The 16,253-nt window shown below is 35.1% G+C and overlaps 1 protein-coding gene across 5 annotated transcripts in view; it reads right to left on the minus strand.

The window, feature by feature from the left end:
• The window catches only part of ADGRL4 (adhesion G protein-coupled receptor L4), a 124,656-nt gene that overhangs the window by 46,571 nt on the left and 61,832 nt on the right, over positions 1–16,253 (minus strand). For 4 of the 5 annotated variants that reach the window (XM_057530943.1, XM_057530958.1, XM_028168930.2 and 1 more), the window contains exons 3-5: positions 10,797–10,949; positions 1,147–1,296; positions 600–670 (exon numbers count right to left, since the gene is read on the minus strand). In XM_057530943.1, coding sequence (XP_057386926.1) covers positions 600–670; positions 1,147–1,296; positions 10,797–10,949 — 374 coding nt within the window. The remainder of the gene's footprint in view (positions 1–599; positions 671–1,146; positions 1,297–10,796; positions 10,950–16,253) is intronic. The other variant, XM_057530970.1, reaches the window with a different exon arrangement.

Here is a 16,253-nt window from a genome sequence, read left to right on the forward strand (position 1 = left end):
AGTATAGAAGTTACTTCAGAAAGGCAATACATGTTTGAATTTATCATTTTAAAATTAATTAAAATAAATTATAACTTAATTTGAATTAGATTTTAATTAACCAGAGACATTTTTTTACATGATAAAATGGCAATTTGCTTTTACCTCATTGTTAATGAGTCATGTGAGACTCACACTTCTAATCTCAGGACAGTAATTTTATGAATGTCCTACTCTGTTTACTCTTTGAAATAGTATTTACTTTGGTGTACAAAATCTAGTTGCATTCAGTTATGTCTCCTTAGAATTTGAAAATGGCCTGGGGTCAAAGTGTGTTTTTACTATTTTATCCATCCAATTTCTTTACATGTTGAAAATAACTTTCCAGTCTACCGAATAGTGAAAAAGTAACTTAAATTAAATACGTAAGTCTTCTTCAGTACTTGGGGGATTTTCAAATTAATCCTATCAGATACTTAGATCTCTATAAGTAAACAGTTTCAACTCTACATGAAGATCAACTGCTTGTTACTCTTTTAAAAAAAGCGACTTTGGAAAGATTTAAGCTGAAACCAAAATGTCAAAATAGAGTGTATTTTTAATTCAATACCTTTACTCACTTTTGTTAAAGTTTTATTAATATTCGCCGCAATACAGATATCATCTAAATGGCAGTCTGGATTCACAATTTCTGTAGAAAAAAACAGATTATATATTAAGTCTTAAAAAATATTTTTCCTAAGATAATTATATTGATTCCAGTGATTTTGCTCACCTATTTAGACATTAAAAACATTCTTATCATTTGAGTTTCATTTTCGTTTATTTTATTCATGAAAATTCATTTATTTAAAATTTTTTTCATTATTCGTTATTTTAAAATTTTATTCATAATAAAAATTCATTTATTTTTATTCATTAAAATGCAATATTTTATGGAAAATAGAAAATTGTAGTTACCCTAAGGAAACAGGGTATGGTAATTACATAAAACATGTGGTCTACATCTTTCATTAAATAAAACTGTAACTTTTCTTATGTCATTTTATAGATAAAGGACTACCAGCACATTTCTTGGAAGATGTAGCTCTTTGCTACTTCACAACCGTGTAGTACATATTTTACATAGTGCTTTGATAATACATAAAATTTAATAAAATAATTTACCTTGGCAATAAGTGCCATCATTAGGTGTGAACTGTGAGTTTCCTGTGGATGTATGATAACCTTCCTTGCAGGAGCAGTTATATCCACCATCCACATTTTTACACATTGCATGATCACCACAGGCAAATGATTCACTGCATTCATCTATATCTGGGGATATTTGAAAAATTAAAATTTTAATTTAGTGCTCATATAGTTGCTACCTTGTTGATAATAGTATTACATACAGTTAGTGATTTCATATCAAATTTTAAAAGAAAGCAAGAAAAATTCCATCATTTGGAAAATGACAGAGCAAACTTAGCTGCAAATATATTTTTAACTTTGATTTGGTCAATCCATTTTGACAATATATTGAAAATGTTATTCATAGACCAACCCTTGAATTGTTTTCTGAATAGCATGATTCATCAACAAAGTCATTAGAGTAATTTCAATCATTGATGATGTAATATTTATTCCTAATTAAAGACCTAATTTAAAAAATACATTTAGAATTCTTTGTTTTCTAGTATTAAATTAAACTGATTGTAACAACTCAGTTTAGAGTAATCTGGAGGGCAAAAAGGAGTAGCCCATTTTCTTTCCAAAGCCTCATTTTTCCATATAAGTAAACCTAAAAATTAAGATGTAGCAGAATGTATGATTCCACTCCCTTAAAATTTTACCAGAATTTATTACTTTTGTTCAGGTTATATTTTACTATGATTCTTAATACATGGTCATCAAAGGTAAAGTAACAAACTGTACAGAATTAAGTCTTAGATTTTCAGTAGCAATATATCAAAGCTACAATAAAAATGGTAAGTTATAAACTCACATAATTTATATTCTTAATTTAAAATTTTACGTACTATAATGAATAGTGAAATATGTCTGAAAGTTATAAATACAGAATAAATACTCTGCCAGTAGGCAGAGTTCCAATAGGGAATGATTCCAAGGAACTGAAGAGTCCAGATCATTAACTTAAACTAATGTAAAGATTTTTGTGCTCCTAGCCTAGCCCTGACATCTTAGAGCTTCTCTATGTTAGATTAATGCATTAATCTGTAATCTTGCACATATAATTTGATTTTTTAAAGACTCATAGAGTGGCACAACCCTGTTTGCCATAATAAGGGGGAGTAATCAAAGTCCAATTAAGATGTCATCTAGCGAGTTATCTGAAATGTAGCTGATCCTCATTTCTCATTTTAAAAATGCAATAATGGCACACACACACAAAAAAACCCATTAAACCTCACACCACCAGAAACTGGAACTGACAGTAAGTCTCTTGCCAATTCTTGAAGAAATTTCCATTAGCTAAGAAGGTGAGGGTACTGGACTTAGGAAGACTATTAACTACCTGAAAAAGAGGTAGAAAACCCCTTGTTCTTCTGCCAAGTCTTCATAGTCACGATCTGTACAACCTAGAAGTCCAAGTTCTCTACTTTTAAATAAACAAATGCTGCCCTAGCACCCTCACCCTCTTCCTCAAATTTCTATATATATGTGTTCATAAACTGCCACTCCACACAAAAAAAGGACAGAAATAAAGGAGGGGGTGATAGCAGGTTGGCTCTTGGGATCTGGAGAATCATGAACAAAAACATTCCAGGTTGGGCTGAAGTGAAGAAGTCAGGTGGGAGGGCAGACTAGAATTATTATTTTTCATGAGATCAATGAAGTGAGAAAAAAATATGAGAAAGCAAAAGACTAGTCTTTTTTGGAGCAGTGTTGAAGAAGTCATTTGTGCAGTTCCCAAATGTGGATAATACCTCAGTGAAGGTGTGAAGAGATCCATGAAGTATCATAAATAGAACAACTTATTTCATGGGAAAGAAAGCTATGTTCTCTGAATATCCCCACTTCATATTTTCAGATACCTTCTATGGCTAACTGAAAATGAAGTGTTGATTTCTCCCAATTTCAAAATCATTCAAAAGTGCAACTTTTCTTGGGAACTTTGTCCTAAGCCCAATCTCTCAGCAGCATACCTATCTTAGCTTTACAAACTCCATTTGCATTCTTCCTCGTGCACTTTGGGCACAGGTGTACGTACACAGTCTTGGTGTTCTTGACGGTTTCAGTTTTCCCCTGTGCATCTTCCATACCCTGAGGTCCTTATGTTGGGGTCTCTTCTCTGGTTCCAGCCCTCCCAGCACCCACTCAGCTGTCTGCTATCCCAGCACGTCAGCTTTGGACCAACTAGGGTATTTCAGCTTCTGAATTCACCAAGTGACAGAATGTTAATCTGTAAAAATAATGAGGTCATACCCTGGGAGATAAACATTTGAGATTAAGACTATGCAAATTTTTATATTCTGACTCCAAATATTCTAAAAGAATATTAATCACCCTACCAAAGTAATGTTTTTCAAACCTTAATCATCCCGTCAAAGACATGTTTTCTAAATTGTTTGTACTTTCCTTGTTTACATTATTGTTTCTCTAACTTTTTACTAAAATGTAGACATGAGGTTTGCTGAATTTGATATCCTTCTCACTCTGGGCCTCAGCAGTAGAACTTACTGAGTTTAACCTAGTAACAGGTACAGAGTGTGTGACAACCACAACTGGCTGTGTTTCAGGGTAGTCAAAGAGCTTCCACTATCCTTAGCATATCATTCTATGCCTCCTTGCTACCTAGTAATACAAAGAGATTCATAAAATACTGAAAGAGTATCCATGCCCAAAAGGGATGAAACTGGCTCAGCCAAAATGAATGTGACTGCTATTTTACATCGAGATCCATACTAACATCTCTTGCAATTTCTTGTAGGGCCTAATTGAATCTAATAAAACCACTATGTATCCTCCTTCCTACAGGCAAAGGCCCTGTAGAAGACCTTAATTCAAATCTTGATTCTAATACTCATTAGCTCTGTGACCTTGGGTAGTATTATAAAAATACTCTTAACTCAGAAGAGTTCTTTTTCATAACAAACAAGGAAATGTATGTAAAGGTGTTTGGAGGGGTGCCTAAGATATAGTAGGTACCTGATATTGTAATTGGGAATCAGGTCCAGTGATTCTACTCATATTGCGTGTTTTCTTAATAGCAGGAGCCCTGTGAGTATGTAGGTTTGGAGAAAACACATTGATAATGAGTGTCTCATTAAATTGCCATGTTTTGGTACTCCCTAGAGCTGTAAAAGAGAAAAAGAACCCCTTCCCCCATATTCATGAAAGCTAAATTGCTGCTGTATAATTATTTCAGTCAGGCTAGAATTGACAAACTATATTTAATAACTGATCCACTTTTTCCACTACCAACCAAACACTCAACACTAATAACTCGATTTTGCTAAATGTAAGCACATCATAACACGCATTTCCTTGTTTTGCATGTCAAAACATTCATTTGCTACTTTTTCATTAATAAGGTTATGCTTGTTTTTCCTGTCTACAATGAGCCAACCCAGCAGTATTTTATCATAATCTTCTTTCAAAACATGATCATATGATTGTTTTGATTCTTATAATTTTCACCAATAACTGAATTTTCTAATGTTGTTTAACTCATAGACTGCAAAGAAAAGATACAATGCTCAATTAGTGGAAGCAATTTGCAAAAACAAAATTGAATGTTAATATTATTCAAAGCCAGAAAAAAAATCTGTACTTATCAGGGTACCGAAGACAATAGGACATAAAAAATTACAAGTAGTAAACACTGCTCTTAAGCACACAGAAAACGTGAAGAAGTTCTTGGGTTCTACTCATTTGGTTTTGGGAGAGTCACTTTACCATTGGATGCCTCAGTTTGCCCACTTGTGAAATGCGAGTCTAGAACAACGGCTCTTGGGAGCTGGGCACCAGAAGTTCTGTTTTACTCTGATTGCAAGGAGAAGAAAAATAGGCAGGATGCTAAATCTCACTCAAGGCCTTCTGCAATGAAATTACCTCATCCATGGAAAATAGTATTTGAATATAGACTAAAGATATAGAATTTTGCTAGGGTCATTTCTTGCCCTGTACCAGAGTTTTTCATTATGTTTTGTTCATATTGTCTGTTTCTTCCTGGTTCAGTTTTGGAAGGTTATACCTTTCTAAGAATTTGTCCATTTCTTCCAAGTTGTCCATTTTGTTGGCATAGAGTTGCTTGTAGTAGTCTCTTAGGATGCTTTGTATTTCTGCGGTGTCTGTTGTAACTTCTTTTTCATTTCTGATTTTATTGATTTGAGTCCTCTCCTTCTTTTACTTGATGACTCTGGCTAATGGCTTATCAATTTTGTTTATCTTCTCAAAGAACCAACTTTTAGTTTTATTGATCTTTGCTATTGTTTTCTTTGTTTCTATTTCATTTATTTCTGCTCTGATCTTTATGATTTCTTTCCTTCTGCTAACTTTGGGGTTTTTTTGTTCTTCTTTCTCTAGTTCCTTTAGGTGTAAGGTTAGATTGTTTACTTGAGATTTTTCTTGTTTCTTGAGGTAGGCTTGTATAGCTATAAACTTCCCTCTTAGAACTAACTGCTTTTGCTGCATCCCATAGGTTTTGGATCATCGTGTTTTCATTGTCATTTGTCTCAAGGTAATTTTTGATTTCCTCTTTGATTTCTTCAGTGATCTCTTGGTTATTTAGTAACGTATTGTTTAGCCTCCATGTGTTTGTGTTTTTTACGTTTTTTTCCCTGTAATTCATTTCTAATCTCATAGCATTGTGGTCAGAAAAGATGCTTGATATGATTTCAATTTTCTTAAATTTACTGAGGCTTGATTTGTGACCCAAGATGTGATCTATCCTAGAGAATGTTCTGTGCGCACTCGAGAAGAAAGTGTAATCTGCTGTTTTTGGATGGAATGTCCTATAAATATCAATTAAATCTATCTGGTCTATTGTGTCATTTAAAGCTTCTGTTTCCTTATTTATTTTCATTTTGGATGATCTGTCCATTGGTGTAAGTGAGGTGTTAAAGTCCCCCACTATTATTGTGTTACTGTCGATTTCCTCTTTTATAGCTGTTAGCAGTTGCTTTATGTATTGAGGTGCTCCTATGTTGGGTGCATATATATTTATAATTGTTATATCTTCTTCTTGGATTGATCCCTTGATCATTATGTAGTGTCCTTCCTTGTCTCTTGTAACATTCTTTATTTTAAAGTCTATTTTACCTGATATGAGTATAGCTAGTCCAGCTTTCTTTTGATTTCCATTTGCATGGAATATCTTTTTCCATCCCCTCACTTTCAGTCTGTATGTGTCCCTAGGTCTGAAGTGGATCTCTTGTAGACAGCATATATATGGGTCTTGTTTTTGTAACCATTCAGCAAGCCTGTGTCTTTTTGTTGGAGCATTTAATCCATTCACGTTTAAGGTAATTATCGATATGTATGTTCCTATGACCATTTTCTTAATTGTTTTGGGTTTGTTTTTGTAGGTCCTTTTCTTCTCTTGTGTTTCCCACTTAGAGAAGTTCCTTTGGCATTTGTTGTAGAGCTGGTTTGGTGGTGCTGAATTCTCTTAGCCTTTGCTTGTCTGTAAAGCTTTTGATTTCTCCATCGAATCTGAATGAGATCCTTGCCAGGTAGAGTAATCTTGGTTGTAGGTTCTTCCCTTTCATCACTTTAAGTATATCATGCCACTCCCCCTTCTGGCTTGTAGAGTTTCTGCTGAGAAATCAGCTGTTAACCTTATGGGAGTTCCCTTGTATGTTATTTGTCATTTTTGCCTTGCTGCTTTCAATAATTTTTCTTTGTCTTTAATTTTTGCCAATTTGATTATTATGTGTCTTGGCATGTTTCTCCTTGGGTTTATCCTGTATGGGACTCGCTGCGCTTCCTGGACTTGGGTGGCTATTTCCTTTCCCATGTTAGGAAAATTTTCGACTATAATCTCTTCAAATATTTTCTCCGGTCCTTTCTCTCTCTCTTCTCCTTCTGGGACCCCTATAATGCGAATGTTGTTGCGTTTAATGTTGTCCCAGAGGTCTCTTAGGCTGTCTTCATTTCTTCTCATTCTTTTTTCTTTATTCTGTTCTGCAGCAGTGAATTCCACCATTCTGTCTTCCAAGTCACTTATCCGTTCTTCTGCCTCAGTTATTCTGCTATTGATTCCTTCTAGTGTAGGTTTCATTTCAGTTATTGTATTGTTTATCTCTGTTTGTTTGTTCTTTAATTCTTCTAGGTCTTTGTTAAACATTTCTTGCATTTTCTCGATCTTTGCCTCCATTCTTTTTCCGAGGTCCTGGATCATCTTCACTATCATTATTCTGAATTCTTTTTCTGGAAGGTTGCCTATCTCCACTTCATTTAGTTGTTTTTCTGGGGTTTTATCTTGTTCCTTTATCTGGTATATAGCCCTCTACCTTTTCATCTTGTCTATCTTTCCGTGAATGTGGTTTTTGTTCCACAGGCCGCAGGATTGTAGTTCTTCTTGCTTCTTCTGTCTGCCCTCTGCTGGATGAGGCTATCTAAGAGGCCTGATGGGAGGGACTGGTGGTGGGTAGAGCTGACTGTTGCTCTGGTGGGCAGAGCTCAGTAAAACTTTAATCCACTTGACTGTTGATGGGTGGGGCTGGGTTCCCTCCCTGTTGGTTGTTTTGCCTGAGGCAACCCAACACTGGAGCCTACCTGGGCTCTTTGGTGGGGCTAATGACAGACTCTGGGAGGGCTCACGCCAAGGAGTACTTCCCAGAACTTCTGCTGTCAGTGTCCTTTTCCCCACGGTGAGCCACAGCCACCCCCTTGCCTCTGCAGGAGACCCTCCAACACTAGCAGGTAGGTCTGGTTCAGTCTCCCCTGGGGTCCTTCCCCTGGGTCCCGATGCGCACACTACTTTGTGTGTCCCTTCCAAGAGTGGAGTCTCTGTTTCCCCCAGTCCTGTTGAAGTCCTGCAATCAATTCTCACTAGGCTTCAAAGTCTGATTCTCTACGAATTCCTCCTCCTGTTGCCGGACCCCCAGGTTGGTAAGTCTGATGTGGGGGTCAGAACCTTCACTCCAGTGGGTGGACTTCTGTGGTATAAGTGTTTGCCAGTCTGTGAGTCACCCACCCAGCAGGTATAGGATTTAATTTTACTGTGATTGCGCCCCTCCTACCGTCTCATTGTGGCTTCTCCTTTGTCTTTGGATGTGGGGTATCTTTTTTGGTGAGTTCCAGTGTCTTCCTGTAGATGATTGTCTGGCAGCTAGTTGTGATTCTGGTGTTCTCGCAAGAGGGAGTGAGAGCACGTCCTTCTACTCCACCATCTTGGTTCCTCCTCATTATGTTTTTATAGAGGTTCTTAATGACTATAATTACCAGACATGTCGAATTTAAGGATCAGCTAAACTTTCAAATCAGAAGCAATATACTACAAGGTGATACACTAATATAAAAAGGAAACAGAATTATGATTCTCTGTTCAAATTCCCTGAGGATTATCACAGTGCACAAGGAAAATTACTATAGGACTGGGGGAAAAAAAGGAAAATAAATAGCTGTTCTGCTTCTGAAAAAAGCTTAATCTTTAAGGACAACAAAACTGGTGAGAAATAACAATTTTCCAGAGAATGACTTTTTTCACTGAATAATCCATCAAACAAAACAGGTAGAAATTGAAGGACTCAATATTGGGTATTGGGTTTTAATCTAAGTTATTGTTTACTGATTACTTAAAATAGCTAAAAGGGGAATTAGCAAAAATGTAGGGCCCTTCCACAGTATCTCAATAATAATTGAGTACTGGGAGAAAGAGTCTTACATTACAAATGTATTACACCCCCGTAAAATGTTGGCTTTCAATTATCTTTGTGTGTGTGTTTTCTCTGTATCTGTGATTAATTTTTTTCTAAACAGGAATTCTTTACTTTTAAGGAATACAGAGAGAGAAATATATATCCCTTTGTGAACTGAGGCATATTAAAAGTAAACATGATCAGATGAAAAGACAGATGTCTTCTAGAGACAAGAGGGAATGGAGAGCACAGTTAAAATTGTATTAAATTCCAGTGATTAAGATGTTATAAGTTGCATTTCTTCATTAACTAGAACTTTTCTAGTAAAGCTTATATAGCTACATAGTTCGAACTTATCTACTAAAGATAAAATAGGCACACATTATATAACATTCTAAAACTAGAGACAAGAGTTTAGGTTTGAGAAGAACAAAGAGTGGGGTACTATGTTTTCTGGGAAAATTCTAATTTCTCACATATATTGTAATGCTATAATCCAATAAAAATTTTTGCTGCAAACAATAAAGACAAAATTATAATTCAACAGAAATAGCATTATTTTCTCATATTTTAAATCATTTATGCCCTTGCAAAGTTGATCCACTGCATTTGCATGATCCAGATTCATGTGAGATTTAAATGGCCACCCATTTAAGACTCTTGTGGAAATACCAATGGCTTTCTAGATACAAGACTGTGATTCTAATCTTCCCTTTATCCTAAATGTGTGAATCTGGAATAGCTCTTCACTTCCCTTGGCTATAATATGAGAATAAAATCTACCTGGTTTACGTAGCAGAGAAAATGCTGTGAACCATAAGTACACAAGACAGGATAATTTCTTTGATACAGACATTTCAATGATACATTCTCTTCGAACATTATCTCCTGACTATCATGTGTGTTAATAATAACATTGCCAGACTTCTCCTTAGCTCACTGATGAGAACCTCACTAGAAGCTCATCAAAGGCTTTAGTGTGATCTATATTGATTTAGACATCTCTCGTTTATCTAACTACGGAAAGTAGAAGCAGCACCTTACTCCTGCCTATGTTGCATGTACGGTCCTGAGTTCAAGTCTCATATCTACCCCTGGTTATGTAATTAACTCTCAGGGCCTTGGTTCATCTGTTAATTCTGTAGATTATTATCAATCATAATTATACTAGCTGTTGGTAAACTGGACAATTTCTTAGAAACCATGATTAAGATGATTCATAATGTATTTTCAAAGTTAAAGTCTTTGGCTCCAGAGAATTTGTCTCTGAAAATTGTTCATCTTCTGAAATTTCTATGCAATTATTTTTCTCAGACTATAGGAACTGATAAATCAAGTGTGTGACCAAAATACAACAGAAGGACATTAAAAAAAATCTAGATACTCTCTTCAGACTCACAATATTTCACTTAGGGATTGAATTGAAATTAATATCCCTCCAGAAGACATTTTAGTGAATCTGAGGTGATTTTCTAAATAGGACTCTAGTGTTTAGAAAAACAGAATGCAGATCTTAAGTGTGACAAACTTTCAGCAGGCAGCAGTAAAAGCACTAGGACAATTTTTTCACAAGTAATGCTTTCTTGAACACTTTCTAGGAAAATGTAGGGCCCATCTCAGAGTTCATATTTATATAAGCATCAATATCTGGTGATACCAATGATAATTTTCTGGAGTGAATATATTACTTTAAAGTGTAAACATTTATTCTGTTGTTTGCCACCAATGCTAGATCTCATAACTTCACAATTTTTTTTTTTTTTTTTTTTTTGGTAAACTGGTTGATATTCTCAAAAAAAAAAATCTATTTTTCTTATACCCTTGGATAAATATATCATAGTAACTGACACCATACTGGAGAATTAAGGGAATTAATGAAGTTTTTGATAGTATTAACAACGGGGTACAATCAAGGATTGACAGAATTTGATTTGAATATTATTTAATCTCTGGAGGTATAAGCAATAAGAGATAGGTACAAATTTTAAGTTAGATAGTTGAATTTACCTATGCAGATGGTTCCATCATTAGTAATAAACTTGTCTTGGTTACTGCTGGATCTGAAACCAGGTGCACACATACAGTAGTAACTTCCTTCTGTGTTCGTGCAGTTAGCATTTTCACCACAGGACTGCGTTAAATTTCCACACTCATTATCATCTGTGGACATATCAATTTAAAACATTATTTTTATACAATTGAGATGAATTCCTAGTTTCCATCAGTTTTTGGGAATTTTGCCCGTTAAATAGTTTAAGGTATGTGATGTTTATTTCTAAGAAAAGTTAATAATAAGAATCCACATTCCAGGTACTTCCTCGGTGGTCCAGTGGTTAAGAGTCTGCCTTCCAATGCAGGGGACGTGGGTTTGATCCCTGGTTGGGGAACTAAGCTCCCACATGCCACGGGGCAACTAAGCCCACACACTCTAGAGCCCGAGTGCCACAACTAGAGAGAAGCCTGCATGTTGCAATGAAGAGCCAGCGTGCTGCAACTAAGACCTGACGCAGCCAAATAAATAAATAAATTAATTAATTAATTAAAAAAAAAGAATTCACATTCCATACTTGGTTATTCTTGTTTAAATGTGAAACCTTTGCAGTTGCAAAGCAAAATAGAATCTCTTACTTCAAAAACACTAAACATAGCTATTGAATCTATATTGGATTATTTTTCAAATTTTTACATATAAGTTAATTATTATAATGTCAATGAATATCTTATTTGTGAAATTATAATACTCTTTATAATCAGTCAAAAGCATACCATAAATTAAAAATGAAAAATCAGAGATTACACATTGATATACTCTAATCATGTGACATTTATTTTTGTCACTTACTCCCCAGAAGAATATTGTGTTACCTGGTTTGCATCCCTTCATTTATTCATTAATGTATTTATTCATTATCATATGTATTGTACTGTATATGGAAGGGTACACAAATACAAAAAAATTACATGATGATCCATGGTCCTTACCCTTATACTCTTATACTGTAATTTACCAGAAAAGATATATATATAGGTTCATAAACCCTTTTTAAAAATCAGAAAGCAGATTTATATTATCTGTCAAATAAATGAAATAGAAAACAAGTGTTTCTCAGAAGTGATTATGAGGGGCTGGAGGAGACATTAGATCCTCCTGTGGGCTGAACTGTGTCTCCCAAAAAGATATACTCAAGTCCAAATCCCCAGTGTCTGTGAGTGTGAGCTTATTGGGAAATAGGACCTTTGCAGATATAATCAAGTTAAGATGAGGTCATTCTAAATTAGCAGGGCCCCAAGAGTGGTGTCCTTATACTACGTAGGAAATTCAGACATGGAGACACAGAGGAGAAGACGATGTGAAGACAGAGCCAGAAACTGAAGTGATGCAGCTACAAGCCAAGGAATGCCAAGGACAGCTAACAACCACTAGAAGCTAGAAAGGCATAAGCAAAGATTCTTTCCTAGACCCTTCGAAGGGAGCATGGACCTTCCAACCCCTGGATTTCAGACTTCTGGCCTCTAGAACTGTGAGAGGACAAATCTGTGTTGTTTCCAGCCACCAAGTTTGTGCTAGTTTCTTAGCGCAGCCCTAGGAAACTAACAGACCCAAACTGGCTAATTTAAGGTAGATAAGTATTGGTTAGACAAAGAGAAGGAAATCACTAAGAGGAAAGCAAAATTTTGGGCAAACATGCAAGCCTAAGGGTGATTGAGATGTTTCTGGAGGTAGAGGGAACCCTAATCAGGGACACAGGGAGAAATCATAGGGGGATAGTGCTACGAGTTGAGTTTGGAAAATGTCTTGAATTTCTATTCTCCATTTTAATCAAACCAAGGTTTGAGTTGGTTAAAAATTTTAAAAATTTGGTTTGATTTGGTTTAAAATTTAAAAAAAATTATTTTAAAAGGATGATTTGTATAACATTTAATTTAAGCACAGCTTACTGAACATGTATATTGATGACTAAGAGTTGGAGATTTTCCTAAATGTTATATAAATACTAATTCACTCAATCCTTACATAAGTTCTAGGAAGCAGGTACCATTATTATTCTCTTAAGTGATGAGGACAAGAAGCCATAGAGAGGAAATGTAACTTGTCAAGGTCAAACAGCCATTTAGTTACAGAGCCAAATAGTTTGGTCCAAAGCCTGTTTTCTTAACTGTTGCATCCTGCTGCCTCTGTGAGAATCATTTTAAGCAAATATATAAGATAAGAATGTATCTAATGGATTATGGGTCTATTTTGAGAGAAGAAAAGATATTGAGGTAGAGATTTCAGAAGGAAAATAGAAAATTTATTTGTATTCTATCTCTAATGTAAAATTTATTTCCACTTAATCATTTTCAAACATTATAGATTTAAGTATAGAAGTTAATATATGACAGACAACTAGAGGTGAATTCCTCTTTTTTTTTTTTTTAAATGATTACTATGGACAGTCAGGTAAGATTTGCAAATCCTATCCTTTCAATATATTCAACCTATACAGCTCTATTCCATAATTTTATTTTAATATTTATATGTTTTATCACTTTCACTTATTACATTAATTATAATAGGCCAACTGCTACAAATATATCTCAACATGTAGTGATTCAGCACAATAAAAGATTATTTGCTGCTCTAGTCAGAGGCCAAGGTTAGTGTTCAGGTCGATGGTGTGGCTTCTCCCACAATGGTTCAGGGACCCAGACTCTACTTTTGGCACAAGACCGTTTCAATTTCTTGGAAAAACCAGTTCATGAGAAAACTGGTCAGTCCACAAGAAGCAAGATCATTTTCTCCAATGTCTAGAGCAAAGCTAGGCCAGGCCTCTCACCTAATATTTTTTCATGTTATGGCATCAGGTCTCTTTTCACACTCCCACTGGCACCTCTTTTGGGTTCAATCCCTTGTCCCTTTGGAAGTTCTAATTCCCAGCATGTGACCTGATTTATTCTTGGGTGAGTGGAAAGGTAAAGCAGCAAGAGAAGAGTTTTGAGGTCCCCTTAGAGGCCAACGACTTGGAGACATGTAAGTGCAAAGGTTGAGCTCTCAAAAAGCTTGTTTAGGCCAGGCAGGAGGGTAACGTAAAGTTTGACTCCACCAAGTGTCAGACAATAGAAGGTGGTGTGGCTTATGATATAAGGAAGTACACACCTCACTTAGAGGATTTAAAATTTTTAAAATTTGAAAAGCATATTTAAAACTGTTTTTCACATTTAGCATTTGGTTAGGCATTTGTCACCCCTAAGTTAAAGTGTATAAATGCTGGAGGAGTTAAGGAAAATTGCTGAAAATATGATAATCAAGTAAGAGAAATTATGAATGGCCGTTATATTAAAATGTTGAAGAGTTAATACTTTATTAACATGTGTGTATTATTAATTGATCTATTCTGTATACAGAGATATTATGCAACTCTATATGACTATATGCACATATATACTCAGAAAGCAAACGTATATGTCTATGTATGCATTCAAAATAAATTAGACTAGTTTATTATAATTACCTGAGAGTATCTCACAAATTGACACACAAGAACCTAAATCAAGTTAAAGAAAAATATTTCACACACTTTGGGTTTGATTCAATCATTCAGTTACTCAAATATTTATGGAGTTTCCCAGTTCCCAAATGTGAGTATGTCTACACTGGGAAATAAGTAAAAATTAATCAAAAAGTCAGGATCTGTGCCCTGCTGTCCGAGTTCACATTCTAAAGCAAGTTAACATAGGAGCATGTAATTGAGTTCTTATTAAAATAAAAGTTTCAATTTTTATTTCAAAATTTGACTCCCTTCACTGCATACTGGGAGAAGTTTATATTAATTTTAAAAGAAATTGTGCTCTCAGATCAGTTATTGGTAATACAGAGAATGATGAAGATTGTATCCCTGTGGTCTATAGCTGCAAAAATGATATGCAAAAATACTGAGGAAAAGAATTCACTATGTCTGAGTTATTGGTCAAGTCTAAGAAAATGAGCCACTTTATATCACCTGATTGTGTTTCTAAAAACAAATTAATGTATCAATATGGTATTTGACTCCAACATATTTTTAAGTCTTGGGTAATACATTAACTGGAAGAAAAAAACAAAGATTGACACTGATTTTTGTGTTTCTCTCTACTATGTAGTTTTGAACACTTGACCTCTTAGCTTCCTTATCAAGAATTTGGAAATAAAAACATTTTCTTATCTATGTCCCAATCTTTTGGACTGGATATACAATATAGGCAAATTCCCTAAATGGTCTGACTCCAATCTTGTTCCTTGAAATACCACTTATCTGAAAGTAACTTCCTCTCTCCCCCCAAGATAGTGGAGATAGGCAAAAAAATTATCTTTGTGAAGTAATATATAAATCTGAATTATTTAAATAGCTTTAAACTTCCCAGTGTCTAACTCCATAATAATTAACTTTCAAGGAGAAAGTTTCTTTGAATGGGTACAATATAGGAAAATATATGTCTGCTTCTTTTGTGGTCTTACTTCCATTGTTTAAATCAATTTATCAGTTATGTTACCCACTCTCTGTGTCTCTATATTTAATACTTCTTGTGGGATTATAAAATAAATATTTAGATTAGGATGTCACTTGAAAAATTCATTATAACACCATTAAAGAGAAGGTAAATTATTTAAAAATTATCAAAAAATGTTAATAAGGAGAAATATTCAGCATTCTTTCAGCAAAACTTCTTACTGGCTCAAGCCTAACACACCAGGTTGAGCACTACAGGAACAAAGGCATACACACAGCCTGTAACATAACAGGATCCATGGCTGCTGAAGAAGACAGACAAAAACCCAAATTATTAGGATGTGGTGTGTATAACAAATAAATGAGGTGTTTAGCGGTACACTGGTAACTCAGAGAAGAGATGGTTTCCTCAGCAAGTTTTCAGGATAAAAGGGAGAAGCTTATTCGCACAGAAGGTTTAGAAGAGGAAGAGATGCTTGAGCCAGGCACTGAAGTATAAGAAGAATTCAGACGAACAAAAGGGGTCCCAATGATCCATTCAGACAAGGGAAAGAACTCACCCAAATGCTTGAAGCCTGCAGAAGCATCATACTTTAGAGGAGAACTATATTGTGGAACACCGGGCATGAAGGTAGAGGCTGTAGGGCCAGAATCTATGCAGACAGATATGGTCTAAACCGGGAAAACACTTGCTAAGAATTTCAGACTAAATTCAGTGGGTAAAGGATGGCCATCATCAGATTTTATGTAGTGGAGAAATCTGATTGGACTTGAATTTCAAAACAATTTTTGAAATATAAGGAAAATTAGCTAAGATCCAGGTAGACCTGCTAAAACAGTGTAAGACATGAAAAGCTAACAAAACAGAGTCAAGGAGAAAGGAGGGGAGGTGGGGTAGATCAGAAATATTTTCATGTTAGAAGTCAGAGATCTGGGGAGAGAAAGGAAAGTGGGTAGGATTCAACTAGATTAGTCATGAACTGAAAACCGTGTCATC

Source organism: Balaenoptera acutorostrata, chromosome 1 (genome assembly GCF_949987535.1).
Source record: "Balaenoptera acutorostrata chromosome 1, mBalAcu1.1, whole genome shotgun sequence".
NCBI lineage: Eukaryota > Metazoa > Chordata > Mammalia > Artiodactyla > Balaenopteridae > Balaenoptera > Balaenoptera acutorostrata.